The 16,559-nt window shown below is 48.1% G+C and overlaps 1 protein-coding gene and 1 pseudogene across 6 annotated transcripts in view; both read right to left on the bottom strand.

Annotated features, from left to right (window-relative positions):
* The window catches only part of PEBP4 (phosphatidylethanolamine binding protein 4), a 206,395-nt gene extending 198,626 nt beyond the window's left edge, over window positions 1–7,769 (bottom strand). For 2 of the 6 annotated variants that reach the window (XM_021072046.1, XM_021072048.1), the window contains exons 1-3: window positions 7,626–7,769; window positions 7,019–7,155; window positions 207–333 (exon numbers count right to left, since the gene is read on the bottom strand). In XM_021072046.1, coding sequence (XP_020927705.1) covers window positions 207–333; window positions 7,019–7,155; window positions 7,626–7,652 — 291 coding nt within the window. In that variant the 5' untranslated portion in view covers window positions 7,653–7,769. 6 annotated transcript variants of the gene reach the window in all.
* LOC110256618 lies at window positions 4,100–5,812 on the bottom strand (annotated as a pseudogene).

The following is a 16,559-nucleotide window of genomic DNA, read 5'->3' on the forward strand; positions in this document are numbered from 1 at the left end:
CCTGTTTGCAGGCTCCCACCCACCCAACCTCCTCCAAGGTGGCCGGGCTGCTCTAAAGAAGGCACCTGCTATGGCAACAGCCCCCCGGTCCTGGGTCCAAACCCAACCCAGTGCACTCCACACGCGGCTTCATGTCACCCAGATGAGCAAACTCAGGGAACTTGACACCAACGACCCTCCCGCTCCAGCCAGGCTGGCTCACTCACGTCCAAGGCCCCAGGGAACTTGACAATTGGCTCAGTCCAGGAGGTGATCTTCTGTCTGTAGTTGTTGCACTCAGGAACCACCATGCAGCCGAGGTTCCCCAACTCTGGGTAGAACACTTTGAGGCCCCTGTGGACAGAGGGAGATGGTTGGCCCATGTCAGGGTCTTAGGGAGCCTTCGTCTGGCACTGTTGGGAATGAAGTCAAGTGGGGTTGAATCCTAGACCTGCCACTCCACTTGTGTGACCTGTGTGGCCCAAGAGTTACCCGACCTCTTGCACCTCAGTTTCTTCCCCGGTACAATGGGACCCTAATTGCACCTATTTATAGGGTTGGTGTGTGGGGGAAAGTAGAGAGCAAGGTTTACAAGAGAGTCCGGAAGGTCATCAGTGGTCTGAAAGTGTGCATTACTGTCAGTGTTTGCTTCTCAAAAAATATATACACATCCTCCTTGGAGTTCCCGTTGTGGCCCAGTGGAAATGAATCCGACTAGGATCCATGAGGACATGAGTTTGATCCATGACCTCACTCAGTGGGTTAAGGATCTGGCGTTGCTGTGGCTGTGGTGTAGACCAGCAGCTGCAGCTCCAGTTCGACCCCTAGCCTGGGAACCTCCATATGCTGAGAGTGCAGCCCTAAAAAGCAATATGTATATCTATATCTACCTACCTCCTCAGGCAAATCTGGTCAGTGTCTTGAAAATAAGTCTGGGTGCATAAGAATAATATTTACACATCATTGATTTTCTGGAATGTTCTTATTACATAAAGAAAGGTTTGGCAACATGGCACAGGCTTCTTCAGAGGCACAGACATTTCTGTCCCCTAAATAACCCATATCCTCTCCAGGACAGCAAATCCCACCCATCTGCTAAATAACCTGCTTCTCTGGGTGCCGCACTGCCCCTACCCTAGGTTCTCAATCTGCCATTCACTGTGCTTTCAGAACGCAGATATGGCTCAAGGGTAAACAAAGCCTGTCGTGTGCATACGCACCTATCTGCTTTCTCCCTGAGAAGCCCGTGACCTGCACGAGTGCCCTGAGAACCAGGCTTACCTGGCAGGCGGATCCCCCACCTTCACAGGGTTAGACCTAAAGGCGTACCTGTATTTGAAACTCAGGGATGGAAAAACGGTCTTCGAATAGATATACCCAAAAATTTCTGTGTCAACTTCTGCTTGTCACTTTTTATCACCAAGGCCCAGGGTCTGTGTAGGGTTTATTTGGTGAAGATGATTCACTTAGCCTTTCCAAAAGCTCGGTGTGGCTGACCGGCTCCACAGAGGCCAGTGGTCACCCTGGGCTGACTGGGGGTGATGCCTGAGGGGGACCCTTGAGTATGTAATCACGGAAGTAGATCCAGAGGGGAGCACTGGAGGTCTGGACCTGGGAGAAGTCCAAGGACAGCTTCCCACTGGGGGGCCCCACATCCCCACCAACCCCTCCAGTGGTTCCTAAGGCCCTGCCCTGGGCAAAGCAGCCCACGCCTGCAGACCTGACAGACACAAGATGCTTCCTCGGGCCAGCATCCCCAAAACCAGGACTCAGACCTCTTGAAACAGACTATTCACTGCAGCCAGTTAGCTGAACCAATGGCTTGCTGAGCATACTGGGTTCTTTTAACTCCTTTCAAGTTTATAATACTGCCTTTCCAAAGGCAAGGTTTTAATAGCTTTATGAAAGGTGTTTCAAGGGATGAGTTTTCATTTCTCTTCACAGCGGCATTTTAAAGACCATTTGGGCATTCCCATCGTGGCTCAGCAGGGTGAGAACCCAACATAGTATCCGTGAGAATGCAGGGTAGGTGCCTGGCCTTGATCAACGGGTTAAGGATCCAGCATTGCTGCAAGCTGTGGCACAGGTCACAGATGTGGCTCAGACCCTGTGTTGCTGTAGCTGTAGCGTAGGTCGGCAGCTGTAGTAGCTGTGATTCGACCCCTAGCCCGGGAACTTCCGTGTGCCGCAGGTACAGCGGTAAAAATGAAAAAAGAAAAAAAAAAAAAAAGCATTTGGTTTGTTGCTGCCACAACCCCTGCCACTGCAGCTGTTAAGATCTGAGGCGGAAGGAGGGGACCCTCCAGAATAGGAAAGGCCAGGTGCAAGGAGGAGGGAAACAGAACCACAAGGGCCTTTGCTGGGGAACAAAAGGGTTTCTTCCTTTTACCCCAGCAGAATTACTGGAAATGTTAAATCATTTAAGCGAAATCACCACGCTGCTATTTGGTGAGGGAAACAGCAAAGCCACAGAGAGTACCCTGAGAGGGTACATGCCAGGGGACCAGGAAAGAGGTCTGTCCCCCAGCCCTCATACCGGTGGGCACTGCCAGCCACGGGCTTGAAGCCTGCATGTCGCCTGTAAGTCTCATCCAGTGGCTGGACTGCAGCCTCCTTTGAGCCTGCGCTGGAGGTGCCCGGCTGGGCTAGACCCGGAGAAAGCTAGACAAGGCATGTGCGCAGCTGCTCGGTTTGGGGCTACTTCGCTGTCCAGCAAGAGAGAAGGGCTGCTGCGGCGGGTCTGCACTTTCCCCTGGAGCATGCAGCTTCCCTAACAAGTCACTTTTTTCTCCGGGCTTCCATTTGAATGGACGGTCACCGAAGTCCCTTTAGCACTGCTAAGAACCTGGTCAGAGAAAAACAGCTCCCCAGGTAGGAAGAAGGCTCAGAATCTCAGCTGCCCCAAAGCAAGGGTGACAAAAAGGCCCGTGGAGGTGAGGCTGCCTTCACAGAGGTGGGGGGGAGGGGGCACCCCACCCTCTGCTGTGTGGTTTTCAGCGTGGATGGTGGGTCTGTCTCCAACCAAAGGCAGGGGGCCCAGGACAAGCCCCCCAGGAGGAACTGAAGGATGGGAGGAGGGCACCCAGGGAAGAAGAGCAGCGGGTGAAGGCGGGTCGTGACATCTGTCTCCAAACATCCACAGGACCCTCCAGAGGAAGAGAAACTACTTTGTTCCATGCAGGGCCTGGGGCGCAACTGGAAAGAATGGGGTTCAGTTAAAGGTAGCCCCCAACTTGACACAGGAGTTCCTCGTCCGAAGACAGGGGGGCTTCTCAGCACAGGAGAGGGCTGGGGCAGGCAGGTCCCGGTCCTGGGAGAGTCGCTGGGTCAGTGGGTTCACCCACTGGGTACGAGTTGGACAACCATGGTTCTCTCACTACCAAGACTGAGCCTAGGGTTCTGACTCTGATTCTGTCAGGCCACTCTGGCTTTCTCAGGAGCAGGTGAGGTATTATTCTGGAAGTTTATGCTTCCCCCCTGCTTGTGACAGCACCAAAAATTCCTCCCTTAGAGATGAACATCTTTAAGTATTGAGTCCTAACTTTAAGATCTCCCTACTAGACGCTAAAGCATGCCCGTGAGAGGAGGAGCTTCTCTTTGGGGGGCTGCCTGGCAAGGTTAAATGCCTGAGCTGAGCAGGGCTCCTGGGGAGGTGCCCGATGCAAGAGGTCCTGATCTCTGCTCCGGGGTCTGATATGCGCTTGATAAGTTCTCACTCAGTGATGATCTTTGACGAACAAAAGTCTCCAGCAGTCAGAAAGACAAAGCTTCCCTGTGCACGGCTGATTTAGTCACAAGCCATTTTCCTAGCGGGCAAGCTTAGTGTTGTCAGTCCATACTTCTCAAAGAGGGGGTCTGCTGGTGTTTTCTTTCTTTCTTTTCTTTTTTTTTTTTTTTTTTTGGTCTTTTGACGTTTGTCTTTTCAGGGCTACACCCTCGGCGTATGGAGGTTCCCAGCATAGGGGTCCAATTGGAGCTGTTGCCGCCGGCCTACGCCACAGCCACAGCAATCCCAGATCTGAGCCGCATCTGTGACCTACACTACAGCTCATGGCAGCGCTGGATCCTCAACCCACCGAGCGAGGCCAGGGATGGAACCCACAACCTCATGGTTCCGAGTCAGATTTGTTTCCACCGAGCCATGACAGGAACTCCTTCTTTTTCTTTTTCTAAAGATTTGATGTCATTTATTTGTTACTCTTAGAACATCTTGTTTTTGACTGGACTCAGACTTAGAGGTAGAGGCTCTCAGAGAGGACGGCCCCGTCTTCTGGCAATCTGTTCCTGATGTTTTTCTTTGGCCTCCTTCACTCTCTTGGCCAAAAGTTTAGCATATTCTGCAGCCTCTTCCTTATTTTTCTTAGTACGTTGTTTCTTCAGAGCAATATGCCAACGTGTGTGTTGCAGACATGTGGAGTAACCAGGCACTGAATCTTGGGTGTTTGGTCCTAGGTTTCTTACCTTCTTTGTTCAGGGGCTTTCTCACTGCATACTGATGGACATCATCTTCCTTAGACTGCAAAGTCTGTGGATTCTGCTAGACCTTCTCGGTCCCAGGCGACGAGGGTCGGTGAGAGTCGGTGAGTCCAGGAACATCCTTCTCCCCTTTCCTTATGAGGACAAAATTGAGAATACTCGGATTGGCATGCAACCCTGAACAGATGTGCGCTTTCTTTCTCCAGTCCTCTGTGGTAACGGGAATGCCCTTACTCAGCAGCAGGAGGATGTGGCCATGGGTCAAAACACCCTGCTTCATGGGGAAACCTTGTTTGTTGTTCCCACCACTGATCCAGACCACATAACCCTCCGTTCTTCACCTAGAACGTCAGCAGCAACTTCTGTGGCCATACCTTTCTCATAAAAGGTAAGAAGTTTGGGTTCATCGTCTACGTCAATGAGTTTCTTGCAGCCAGTGGCAGGGAAAGAGACGTTCAGCTTCATCCTGAAGTGGCCGACCGCCTTCGAGGCACCACACAAAAGAGCTGCTGTTGTTTTCTAAGGAGCCCTTAGATATACGGATAATTCGTATGTTGAAATCCAAGCCCCCAAAATGATGGACTGAGGAAGTGGGGCTGCTGGTGCTGAGGTCCTGAGGGTGGAGCCCTCTTGAATGGCATTAGTGCCCTTTTAAATGAGGTCCCAGAGAACTCTCGCCTCTTCGACCACGTGAGGACACAGCAAGGAGACCACCAACCATGAATCAGAAAGTAAGTTCTCGCCAGGCACAGAATCTGCCAGCGCCTTGATCTTGGACTTGTTAGGTGTGTGAACACTATGGGCAGGTTATTTAATCTCTGGGGATTCCTCAGCTGCAAAACAAGGATTAACACCTACTTGGTGGGTTCCTGACAACAATGAAATAGTTCAAGGAGTCTAAATCACCAACAGAACTCCTGGCAGGTACCAGGTGCCGCAGAGCTTCCCCATGTGCCACAGCACCCAGGCCACCATAGTGCCGGCATGTGGATGTTGGCAGGGCTGAGCCTAGGGCAGCTGGGATGCTGGCTGGTCCCTCCAGTGACCATACACATGTGACCGTGTTCTCTGTGTTCCACAGTGAACATGGGGAGCACAAGAGGCACTCCATGATGGGGCCCTAATCACGGCCTGGCCTGGCCTTGCCCTGGCCCCACTGTCCTAGCTCAAGGACCTGTCCACTCCCGGGAAGCACAGCACCCGCTCACATGTGAGGGGCAGTCATTCCCTCCCTCCCCCACACAAAACTTTACCCAGGACTGTTTCACCAGATTTAAAAAGTGTACAGATAGGAGTTCCCTGGTGGCTCAGTGGGTTAAGGATCCAGAGTTGTCACTGTAGCAGCCCAGGTCACTGCTGTGGCATGGGTTCTATCCCTGGCCTGGGGACTTCCACATGTCATAGGCGTGGCCAAAAAATGTAATCGATAGGAGCAAAATTTGTGTTTTTTTTCTTTTTGGATCCAACTGCCTAACTTTTTTTTTTCTTTTTTCTTTTGTCTTTTTAGGGCCACACCCGCAGCTATGGAGGTTCCCAGGCTAGGGGTCCAATCGGAGCTGTAACAGCTGGCCGACATCACAGCAACAGCAACATGGGATCCAACCTGTGTCTGCAACCTACACCACAGCTCAAGCAATGCCAGATCCTTAACCCACTGAGCGAGGCCAGGGATCAAACCTGAAATTTCATGGTTCCTAGTCGGGTTGGTTAACCACCAAGCCACAACGGGAACTCCCGCCTAAAATTTTAAGGGAAAACATATTTCTCTTTCTAAAAGTAGTGTTTGTAAGAATTCAAATGCACTCAGAGAGACAGAGTAGGAAGTGAGAGTCCTTGCTCCCAGCCTCACTTCTGATGGCCTCAGAGGGATGCCAGCATACTCGGTCACCAAGCTGGTAGAGGAGGTTGCCAGCAGCATGGCTGGGGCAGCCCTGAGGATGACCATGTGTCCAGGACGATGAAGACTGGCTTTTCTGACCCGCAGGCAGGAGAGAGCCGAACTGATGAAAAGGGAGAGAAGCTTGCGCCCTTGGAAGAGACAAAGCCAGGCCTCGAGACCCAGACTTCCCTGAACAATGTCCATTGGCCACGCTCCCTAACAGGCCCACCTGTCCCGACGCCCCTAGAGCCTTGTTAGGGAACAGGAAACATAGGGAGGGTCCAATCACACACCCTCGGTCAAATAAATGCCACTTTCCTTTAAAATGCCACCTTGCTGGGGGACAGGAGGCGTTCCATGCTGGAGGAAATGATGGTCTCTTTCGGGTGCCAACACAGAGGGTGAGGCCACAGCCCCACAGGGCCCCTCGGGTTTGGAGGCCCGGGGGAGCGGACCAGATCTGCATACCCTCCTAGCCCCGAGAACCGCCCTTGGACAGCAGGGGCCTGAAAGGGTCTGAGTCCTTTCCTTGCTGTCATGTTCCGTCAGAATGGCCCCAGAGCTGCCTTATGTTCTGCCTTCCACAGAGGCTGCCTTGGGAGGCAGTGCCCCCTTGGTTCTGGAAGCACCCCCTCTTCGAGCCTCTAGCGCGGCTCTTGGGAGTGGGGGGCCACCCAGTCTTACTTGCAGAGCACAGCGTCGCTGTCAGACAAGGCCTCGTACACACATGGGTCACTGTCCTCTTCATCTCCGGGGACCGCCATCGTGAGGCCCAGGAACAGGGCTGCCGTAGCCAGCCTCATGGTCCAGCCCATGGGCACCTGGAACGGAAGGAACTTCAGTGCCACCAGGCCCGCCGCAGGGGGTGCTCTGCCCACCCCAGAGCCCCTGCCCCAGGGGCCCACCTGATCAGAACCCTCTGCTCAGTAGGGAGAAGTGCAAGGGAGAAGTTCCGGCCAGGCTGGGCTCCAGCAGCTAATCCGTACCCGGACACAAGAACCTTGGGCGGACCTGGGCCTCTTCCCAGCTGGACTCAATTTTCAGTCCTGGCTGAGGCCCCTCCTCCACGGAGCAGAGCTGTGCTGTCACTCTGCCTGCCGCCCGCCTGGGCGCAGAGCAGGCTGCAGCACAGGAGGGCTTATATAAGCCTCTTACACAGCCCCCCCTCACCCTGCCCCTCCCGAGTTACCCCTGTGCAATCAGTTGAGCCTCCTCCTTTGACTTTAAAGCAAACTCTGGGAGGCTGGTGACCCCAGGCTTCGGGTTCTGGGGGTGCTCATGACGGCCCCACCTTGCAGGGTTTTCTAGGAGCAGGCATGAGGCTGGGGTGCGCCCTTTGCACCAGCTCTGCTTCTCCCACCCACAGCTCCTCTGCCACCTGTCTTGAGAGCCTCGGGGCTGTCGGATGGTGGTCACGGTTGGACACGGTGACCCTGCGGAGGAGGGGCTGCTGCACAGGGGAGGAGGAGGGGAGGGCCACCAGGCCCTGAGGCCAGCTCTGAAGGGCCAGCTGAGGACAGAAGGGTGTGCCCGGCTGTACCTTGCACTGGTGCTGAACTCAGCACTCTCCCAAAATAATAGTCCCTGGAGAAGAAGGCCAGCAGAGCTGCTCAGGAAGGGGGAAGCTTGCACAACTCACTGCACTAGGAGGAAGGGGGGCCTAGGGCTGCGTTGAACACTTGCCTGGGACCCCTGGGTGGCCTTCGTTCCCTCAGGGAACAGGCCTGCAGGCAGGAGGGTGTGGGACTCTGATTGGAACCAGAGAGGCAGGGGGAAGATCAAAGGCAGTTCCTCCACCACAGGGGAAGGGGGAGGGGACCTCAGACACCAGTTTCTGCATTGAGCTCCACTACTTGGCTGGGGGAGGGGGGGGGTGTTGTCTCACACCTCTTCAGGATGCACCACGTCTTGTAAAAACAAATAAAATGATCCTGTCGCCCTTGTGCGGGCGAAGGAAGATGAGGGTAGGTCTAGAGTACATGCAGCTAGATCTTCAGAGAAACATTTCAGCAGAGCTTGCTTTTCAGTTGAATTCCTGCTTCCAGGACCCCAACTTGCAGCAAAAGCCCTTCTTTGGGGCAACAGACCAAACACATTTCTCAATAATCATACTCCCTGAAGTATGACAAAGGCTCCCCACCCCCATCATTCCCAAGGTCCCTCCTACTGGACAGTGTCTCCTAGCAGCCGACCCACAAAATGGTTGTGTTGAAATGAATGAATTACGTAAGGCACTTAGTAAGGTACCTGGCACTGAGGTAATGCTCAATAATTAATGGGTAGTGTAAATATTTTTCCACAGATCCATCCACCTAGCCATTCATTCACAATCCAGCTCTCCAGCTGGGTACCTCACACATGCTGAGCCCTGTGCCGGCCAGGGTACAGACTGAGCATGGTCCCTGAATTCAAGGAGCTCACAGGCAGCCAGAGGCGGAGGATGATGATGGCAGAATGGTCACCCAAGGCCAAGACACTGCTGTCTTCAAAGTGGCAGCCACGGAATTTATGTCGTGTCTCAGCGGTGAAGAATCAGGCTAGTATCCATGAGGATGCGGGTTCCCTCCCTGCTTAACCTCCGTGGGTTAGGGATCGGACGTTGCTGTGAGCTGTGGTGTAGGTTACAGATGGGGCTCCCATCCTGCATTGCTGCTGCTGTGTTGTAGGCCGGCAGCTGCAGCTCTGATTAGACCCCTAGCCTGGGAACCTCCACATGCTACAGGTGCATTCCGAAAAAGAAAAAAAGAAGAAGAAAAAAAATGGCAGCCGCTAAAGAAACCAGAACTTTCCCGGGTGCCAGGCCATTAGGGTGACAAACGGCTGTCTGGAGGTGGGGGTGAGTCCACGGTTCAGGGCTGCTCCGGAGGAGGTTGCTTACGTCAGCAATTCCTCCTTACTCAGGGTGAACCAGGCTTTAAGCACCAATTCCCTCATGGTGGTAATTTTCTGAAGTAGGTCCTATCAGGATCCCATTTTACAGAGCGAGAGACTGAGGCACTGAAGGGTTCGCTAACCTCAACCTGGGTCACGTGGGAAATAAGTGACCGACCTGGGATTCGAACCCTCGCTGTCTGACTCATGCTCCTCATCCACTCTACCGCCCACTCCCGGCGTCTTGGCTGTGCCCCTATCGGCCCCCTTTCTACTCACTTTGTTCTTGGACTAAAGCCCAGAATCTTCCAGGTAGCCCACAATGCCCTGCAAGACCGGGCTCTTCCTGCCTCTCTAGCCACGGCTCTCTACTCTCCGCCTGTCCCTCAGCCCCTATGCTCCGCCCCTGGCCCTCCCCCGCCCCCTCCCATTTGGTGGAGTGTGAGGTGTACTTTCCTTAGAGGAACTGATGTGACCCCCCCCCCCCCCAGGCTCCATTAGATCCACATCATGCAGAATCAGAGCAATTTACTCATTTCCTTATGGTTCTTAAACGTTTGTAAAATTATGTTGTAGTTATTTACTTAGTGCTTTGTTTACAGTGTTCCCACGCCCCCAGCCTGCAAGCTTCCACCCATTCTGTGTCTCGATTTCCAAGCGCAATCCCTGGTGAGTCTAGATGCTAAACAAATTATTTTTGGAGAGTTCTCTTGTGGCGCAGCGGGTTAGGGGTCCCGCTTTGCCATGGCAGCGGTTCGGGTCTCTTCTTTGGCACCGGTTCGATCCCTGGCCCAGGAACTTCTACATACCGCTTGGGAGACCGAGAAAGAGAGAAAAAAAAAATCTGGTTTGAATGCCTGACAAATTCGCCATTTCTATTCCTGATTGTCCTTATTTTCACATCATAGCTCCTATTTCTCCATAAACATCAGTAGGAAACTAACCATTCTAGTTGGCCTCCAGCCCCGGATCCCTTTTGCTTATTTATGTAACCTTCTTGGGCTTGTTTTTGTACAGAGAGATCTGACAGAATGCAGTGGTTCTCGGTGTTTTTGAATATGATCCTTTCCTTGGGGATTCACCGGACTTGGCTTTGTACTCAGAGTCCAAGATCGGGGAGCCACATCCAAACCTGGGGAGGGCAGCTCCCGCTTTCCATTACCAGCCTGTTTTGCCCAGTTGCTCAATCTGGCAGCACCATCGCCAGACCCCCTGGTGCCTGCCCCTGCAACTGCCTTCTTTCCCTTTGTTCAGGTCCTGGCCACCTCCCAACACCATCAATCAGGCTAAACTTGTTGGCTTCCTGAGATGCCTTGGTCCCTCCAGACAACCAGATCTGCTGGACTCTTGCCCCGGACTCCTTTACCTACCTCTCACCACTCCAGACATCCCTATCACTGCCCAAGTGTCACCACCTTTCTCTATCCAGACACAGCCTCTCATGCTTTCCTTCCCTCATCAAACTCTCCACTCATGCCATCTGGAATCTCCACTCATGCCATCTGGATTTGCCGTGACCAAATCCCCACTCATTCTTTTCTTTCATTCCCCACTTAAAAAAAAAAAATCGGAATATAATCACACACCAAAAATTCACTCTTAACATGTGGTGTTCAGTGGATTTTAGTATAAAAAAAAAATCACTAGAGGATATGCAGCCATCATCATTATCTAATCCCAGACTTGCTCATCACCCCCAAAGAAGCCCAAAGTACTCATTAGCAGTTACGCCCAATTCCTTTCTCCCCCAGGATTGGGAACCACTAATCTACATTCTGTCTTTGTAGCTTTGCCTGTTCTGGACGTTTCATATAAATGGAATTATACTACATGTTTGTTTGTTTTGGTCACTGGCTTCTTTCACTTAGCACTGTGTTTTGAAGTTTCATTATGTTGTATTGTGTATCAATACATCATTTCTTTTTTTTTAATTATTTTTTTGGCTGCACTTGTGGCATGTGGAAGTTCCCCAGATCAGGGATGGAACCTGGGTCGCTACAGTGACAATGCCAGATCCTTAACCTGCTGTTCCGCAAAGGAACTCCTAATACTTCATTCCTTTTTATGACTGAATAATATTCCATTGTATGGATATACCACATTTTATTTATCCACTCAGTCAATAGACATTTATTTCCACTTTTTGGATATCATGAATAATTAATTCTGTTAAAAGTATTTGTGTACATTTTGTTTTGTTTTGTGAACATATGCTTTCAATTCTCTTGGTTATGCCTAGGAGTAGAATTGTTGGATCATATGATAATTTCGTGTTTAACTTTTGAAGAACTGTCAGTCTGTTGTCCAAAGCATCTTTATATTTTCTATTCCTGCCGGCAATGAGGGTTCTAATTTTTCCACATCCTCACTAGTGCTTATTATTTCTTTCTGCTTATAGCCATCCTAGTGAGCATGAACTGGTACCTAATGTGGTTTTAATTTGCATTTTAATAATGACTAATGATTTAGAACATCTTTTCATGAGCCTCTGGCTATTTGTACATCTTCTTTAGAGAAATGTCTGTTCAAACTTTTTGCCCATTTTTAAATAAGGTTGTCTTTTTGTGGTGTTATATGAGTTCTTTATGTATTTTGGATATCAGACATTGTAATAATGTGACTTATACTAAGAAATATGTATCTGGTCCTTATCACATTTCTGGCACAGAGCTCCTAGAACCCTTGGAATTTCCTAACTGATAAGAGTGATAACAGTGTTTTGATATTTACAACAAACACCTTTCAACCACATCTGAGTTTATGTTAAAGTCACATCTGAGGTGACTTTTGGAAAGCACCTTAGTATGGAAGCTGGTTGCCAGGGGAACCAGACACGTGATTGGAGAGTTGGAACTTTCAGTTCCTCCCACCCCTTATCTCCATGGAGGGGAGAGGGCTGGAAATTGAATCAATCACCAAGGGCCAATGATTTAATCGTCTGTATCTATGTAACAAACCCTCCATAAAACCCCAAAAGGATGGGATTCAAAGAGCTTCTGGGTTGGTAAACATGTGGCAATTCAGGGAAAATAGCACACCCAGAGAGCATGGATTCCACACCCCTTCCCACATACCTTGCACTACACATCTCTTCTATCTGAGGCTGTTCCTGGGTTATGTCCTTTTGTAATAAACTTGTAATCTAGTAAGTAAATGTTTCTCTGGGTTCTGTGAGACACTCTTGCAATTTAACCAAACCCAAGGAAGGAGTTGTTGGAACCTTTAATCTATAGCCAATAGGTCAGAAGTCCAGGTGACAACATAGACTTTCATTTGGCACTAGGAAAGTGGGTGGGGGCAAGAGGAGCAGTCTTATAGAACTGAGCCATTAACCTGTGAGATCTCCAGGTAAATGGTGTCAGAATTGAGTCGAATTGTAGGATACCTAGCTGGTATAAGAGAATTGCTTGGTGTGGGGGGAAAATGCACACATTGGAATTGGTGTCAGAATTGGATTGGGTATTTTTACATGAAATAGTTTCTCCCATTCTGTGGGATCTTTCTTTCTTTCAGGCACGCACCTGCAGAATGTGGAAGTTCCCAGGGTAGGGATCAAGTCAGAGATATAGCTGCCGGTCTACACCACAGCCAAACAATGCTGGATCCTTAACCCACTGAGCAGGGCCAGGGATTGAATCCACATCCTCATGGATACTAGTTGGTTTGTTGCCACTGAGCCACAATGGAACTCCTTTTTTATTTTCTTCATAGTATACTTTGATAAACAACCTTTTAACATTTTGATGAAGTCCAATGTATCACATTTTTTGGTTGTTGTCTGTGTTAGGGAACAGCCAAATAAAGATGTAATTTGTAAAATCAATAACATAAACTGGGGGGCATTATTACACAGGAGTAGAGTTTTTGTCTGTGACTAAAGTTAATTTAGTGTCAGTTCAAATTAAACTATTATAACTTTAGGACGTTATATATAATCCCCATCATGATCACAAAATATATCCGTATATATTTTGAGGAAATATATATAGGAAAGGAAAATGAGAAGGAAATAAAAACTCTTAAAAATCTAAAAAATGAGAAAAATTTAGAAAATGAGAAGGAAATAAAAACTCTTAAAAATTTTTTAAATATCTCTCAAGGCAACAGAAATAAGAGCAAAAATAAACCAATGGGACCTAATCAAACTGACAAGCTTTTGCACAGCAAAGGAAACCAAAAAGAAAACAAAAAGACAACTTACAGAATGGGAGAAAATAGTTTCAAATGATGCAATGGACAGGGCTTAATCTCTAGAATATACAAGCAACATATACAACTCAACAGCAAAAAAAGCAACCACCCAATGGAAAAGTGGGCAAAAGATCTGCATAGACAGTTCTCCAAGGAAGATATACAGACGGCCAACAAGCACATGAAAAAAACACTCAACATCCCTGATTATTAGAGAAATGCAAATCAAAACTACCATGAGATACCACCTCACACCAGTCAGAATGGCCATCATTAATAAGTCACAAATAACAAATGCTGGAGGGGGTGTGGAAAACCCTTCTGCACTATTGGTGGGAATGTAAGCTGGTATAGCCACTATGGAGAACAGTATGGATGTACCTTAGAAATCTATACATAGAACTACCACATGACCCAGCAGTCCCACTCTTGGGCATATATCTGGACAAAACCTTGCTTAAAAAAAGACACATGCGGAGTTCCCATCGTGGCTCAGTGGTTAACAATTCCAACTAGGAACCATGAGGTTGCGGGTTCCATCCCTGGCTTTGCTCAGTGGGTTAAGGATCCGGCATTGCCATGAGCTGTGGTGTAGGTTGCAGACGCAGCTCAGATCCTGTGTTGCTGTGGCTCTGGAGTAGGCCGGCAGCTACAGCTCCAACTAGACTCCTAGCCTGGGAACCTCCATATGCCGTGGGAGTGACCCAAGAAATCACAAAGAGACAAAAAAAAAAAAAAAAAAAAAAGGACACATGCACCCGTATGTTCATTGCAGCACTATTTGCAATAGCCAAGACATGGAAACAACCCAAATGTCCATCGACAGACAATTGGATTAGGAAGATGTGGTATATATACACAATGGAATACTACTCAGCCATAAAAAAGAATGACATAATGCCATTTGCAGCAACGTGGATGGAACTAGAGACTCTCATGCTGAGTGAAATAAGTCAGAAAGAGAAAGACAAATACCATATGATATCACTTATAACTGGAATCTAATATACAGCACAAATGAACATTTCCACAGAAAAGAAAGTCATAGACTTGGAGAATAGACTTCTGGCTGCCCGGGGGAGAGGGAGGGAGTGGAGGGATCAGGAGCTTGGGGTTAATGGATGCAAACTATTGCTCTTGGAATGGATTTACAATGAGATCCTGCTGTGTAGCATTGAGAACTATGTCTAGATAATTACATTGCAACACAACAATGGGAGGAAAAATTATGTATACATGTATGTATAATTTGGTCCCCACGCTGTATAGTGGGAAAAAATTTTTAAAGATATTAAAAATGTCATACAAACTCTTCTAAAAAGTTAAAGTGGAAGGAATATTTCCTAAATCATTTGATGAGGCCAGCATTACTCTGACACCAAAACCAAAGACACTACAAGAAAGGGAACTGCAGACTAATATTCTTTAGGAATATTAATGTAAAAATCCTAGCAAAGTGCATTCAGAAGCATATTTAAAAGATTATACAACACGAACAAGTGAAATTGATTCCTGGAATGCAAAAATGTTTCAACATATGAACATCAATCAACATAATATGTGTTAACAAAATGAAAGGGAAAGCCACATGATTACCTCAGTTGATTCAGAGAAGGCATTTGACAAAATTCAGCACCCTTTCTTGGTAAAGCAAACAAACAAAACAAGAAATGATCACTCAACCTGATACAGGCCATAAATGGCATACCCATAGCTAACATCACATTCAACAGTGGAAGACTGGAAAACTTTCGCTGAAGATCAGGAAAAAAACAAATATATTAGTTTGCCAGGATGCCATAGCAGAATGTCACAGAGTTAGTAGCTTAAATAAAAACTTATTTTCTCATAGTTCTGTGGCTGGAAGTCCAAGATCAAGTTGTCGACAAGGTTAGTTTCTCCTGATGCCTCTCTTTTTGGTTTGCAGATGCCTGTCTTCTTACTGTGTCCTCACATGGTCTTTTCTGTGTTAATTTATTTTAACAATTTTTTTCCTTTTTTTTAGGGCCACACCTTTGGCATATGGAGGTTCCCAAGCTAAAGGTTGAATCAGAGTTGGAGCTTCAGCTGCCAGCCTACACCACAGCCACCAAAACACAGGATCCCATCTGCAACCTACACCACAGTCACAGCAATGCCAGATCCTTAACCTACTGAGCAAGGCCAGGGATTGAACCCACATCCCTATGGACTCTAGTCAGGTCCCGCAATGGGAGCTCTATTTCTTCTTGTTACAGGGTGCCAGTCAGATTGGATTAGGGCCTATCCAAATGGTCTCATTTTAACTTAATCACATCTTTAAAGGCTCTGTCTCAAAATACAGTCACATTCTGAGGGACTAGGAGTTAGGGCTTCAATATATGAATTTTTAGAGAACACAATTCAACCATTACAATACAGATTCTCATTTTCATCTCTCCTAGTCAACATACAATTGGAAATTCTAGCCAGAACAATTACACCAGAAAAAGAAATAAAATAAAAATTGAAAAGGAAGAAGTAGGAATTCCCACCGTGGCTCAGCAGAAATGAATCTGACTAGTATCCACGAGGATGCAGGTTCAATTGCTAGCCTCACTTAGTGGGTTAAGAATCCGGCATTGCCGTGAGCTGTGGTGTAGGTCACAGATGCGGCTCGGATCCCACATTGCTGTGGCTGTAGTGTAGGTCACTGGCTATAGCTCAGATTCAACCCCTACCTGGGAACCTCCATATGCTGTGGGTGAGGCCCTAAAAAGACAAAAAGAAAAAAAAAAGGAAGAAGTAAAATTATCTCTGTTTTTAGATGACATAATTTTATATGTGGAAAACTCTAAGGATTCAAGCAAACAGAACTAATAAATGAATTGGTCAAAGTTGCAGAATACAAACTCAACAGACAAAAATTGGTTGCATTTTTGTACATTAACGATGAACAATCTGAATAGGAATTAGGAAAACTTATTCCACTTAGAATAGCTCCAGAGCGATAAAAATACTTAGGGATTAACTTAACCAAGGAGGAGAAAGGCTTGCACAGTGAAAACTACAAAATGTTGCCGAAAGAAAGTAAAGAAGACACAAATAAATGAAAAGAAATCCTTGGAGTTCCCTGGTGGCTCAGTAGGTTAAGGATCCTGTGGTGTTGTCACTGCTGTGGCTCAGGTCACTACTGTGACGCAGA

This window comes from Sus scrofa, chromosome 14, assembly GCF_000003025.6.
Source record: "Sus scrofa isolate TJ Tabasco breed Duroc chromosome 14, Sscrofa11.1, whole genome shotgun sequence".
Lineage (NCBI taxonomy): Eukaryota > Metazoa > Chordata > Mammalia > Artiodactyla > Suidae > Sus > Sus scrofa.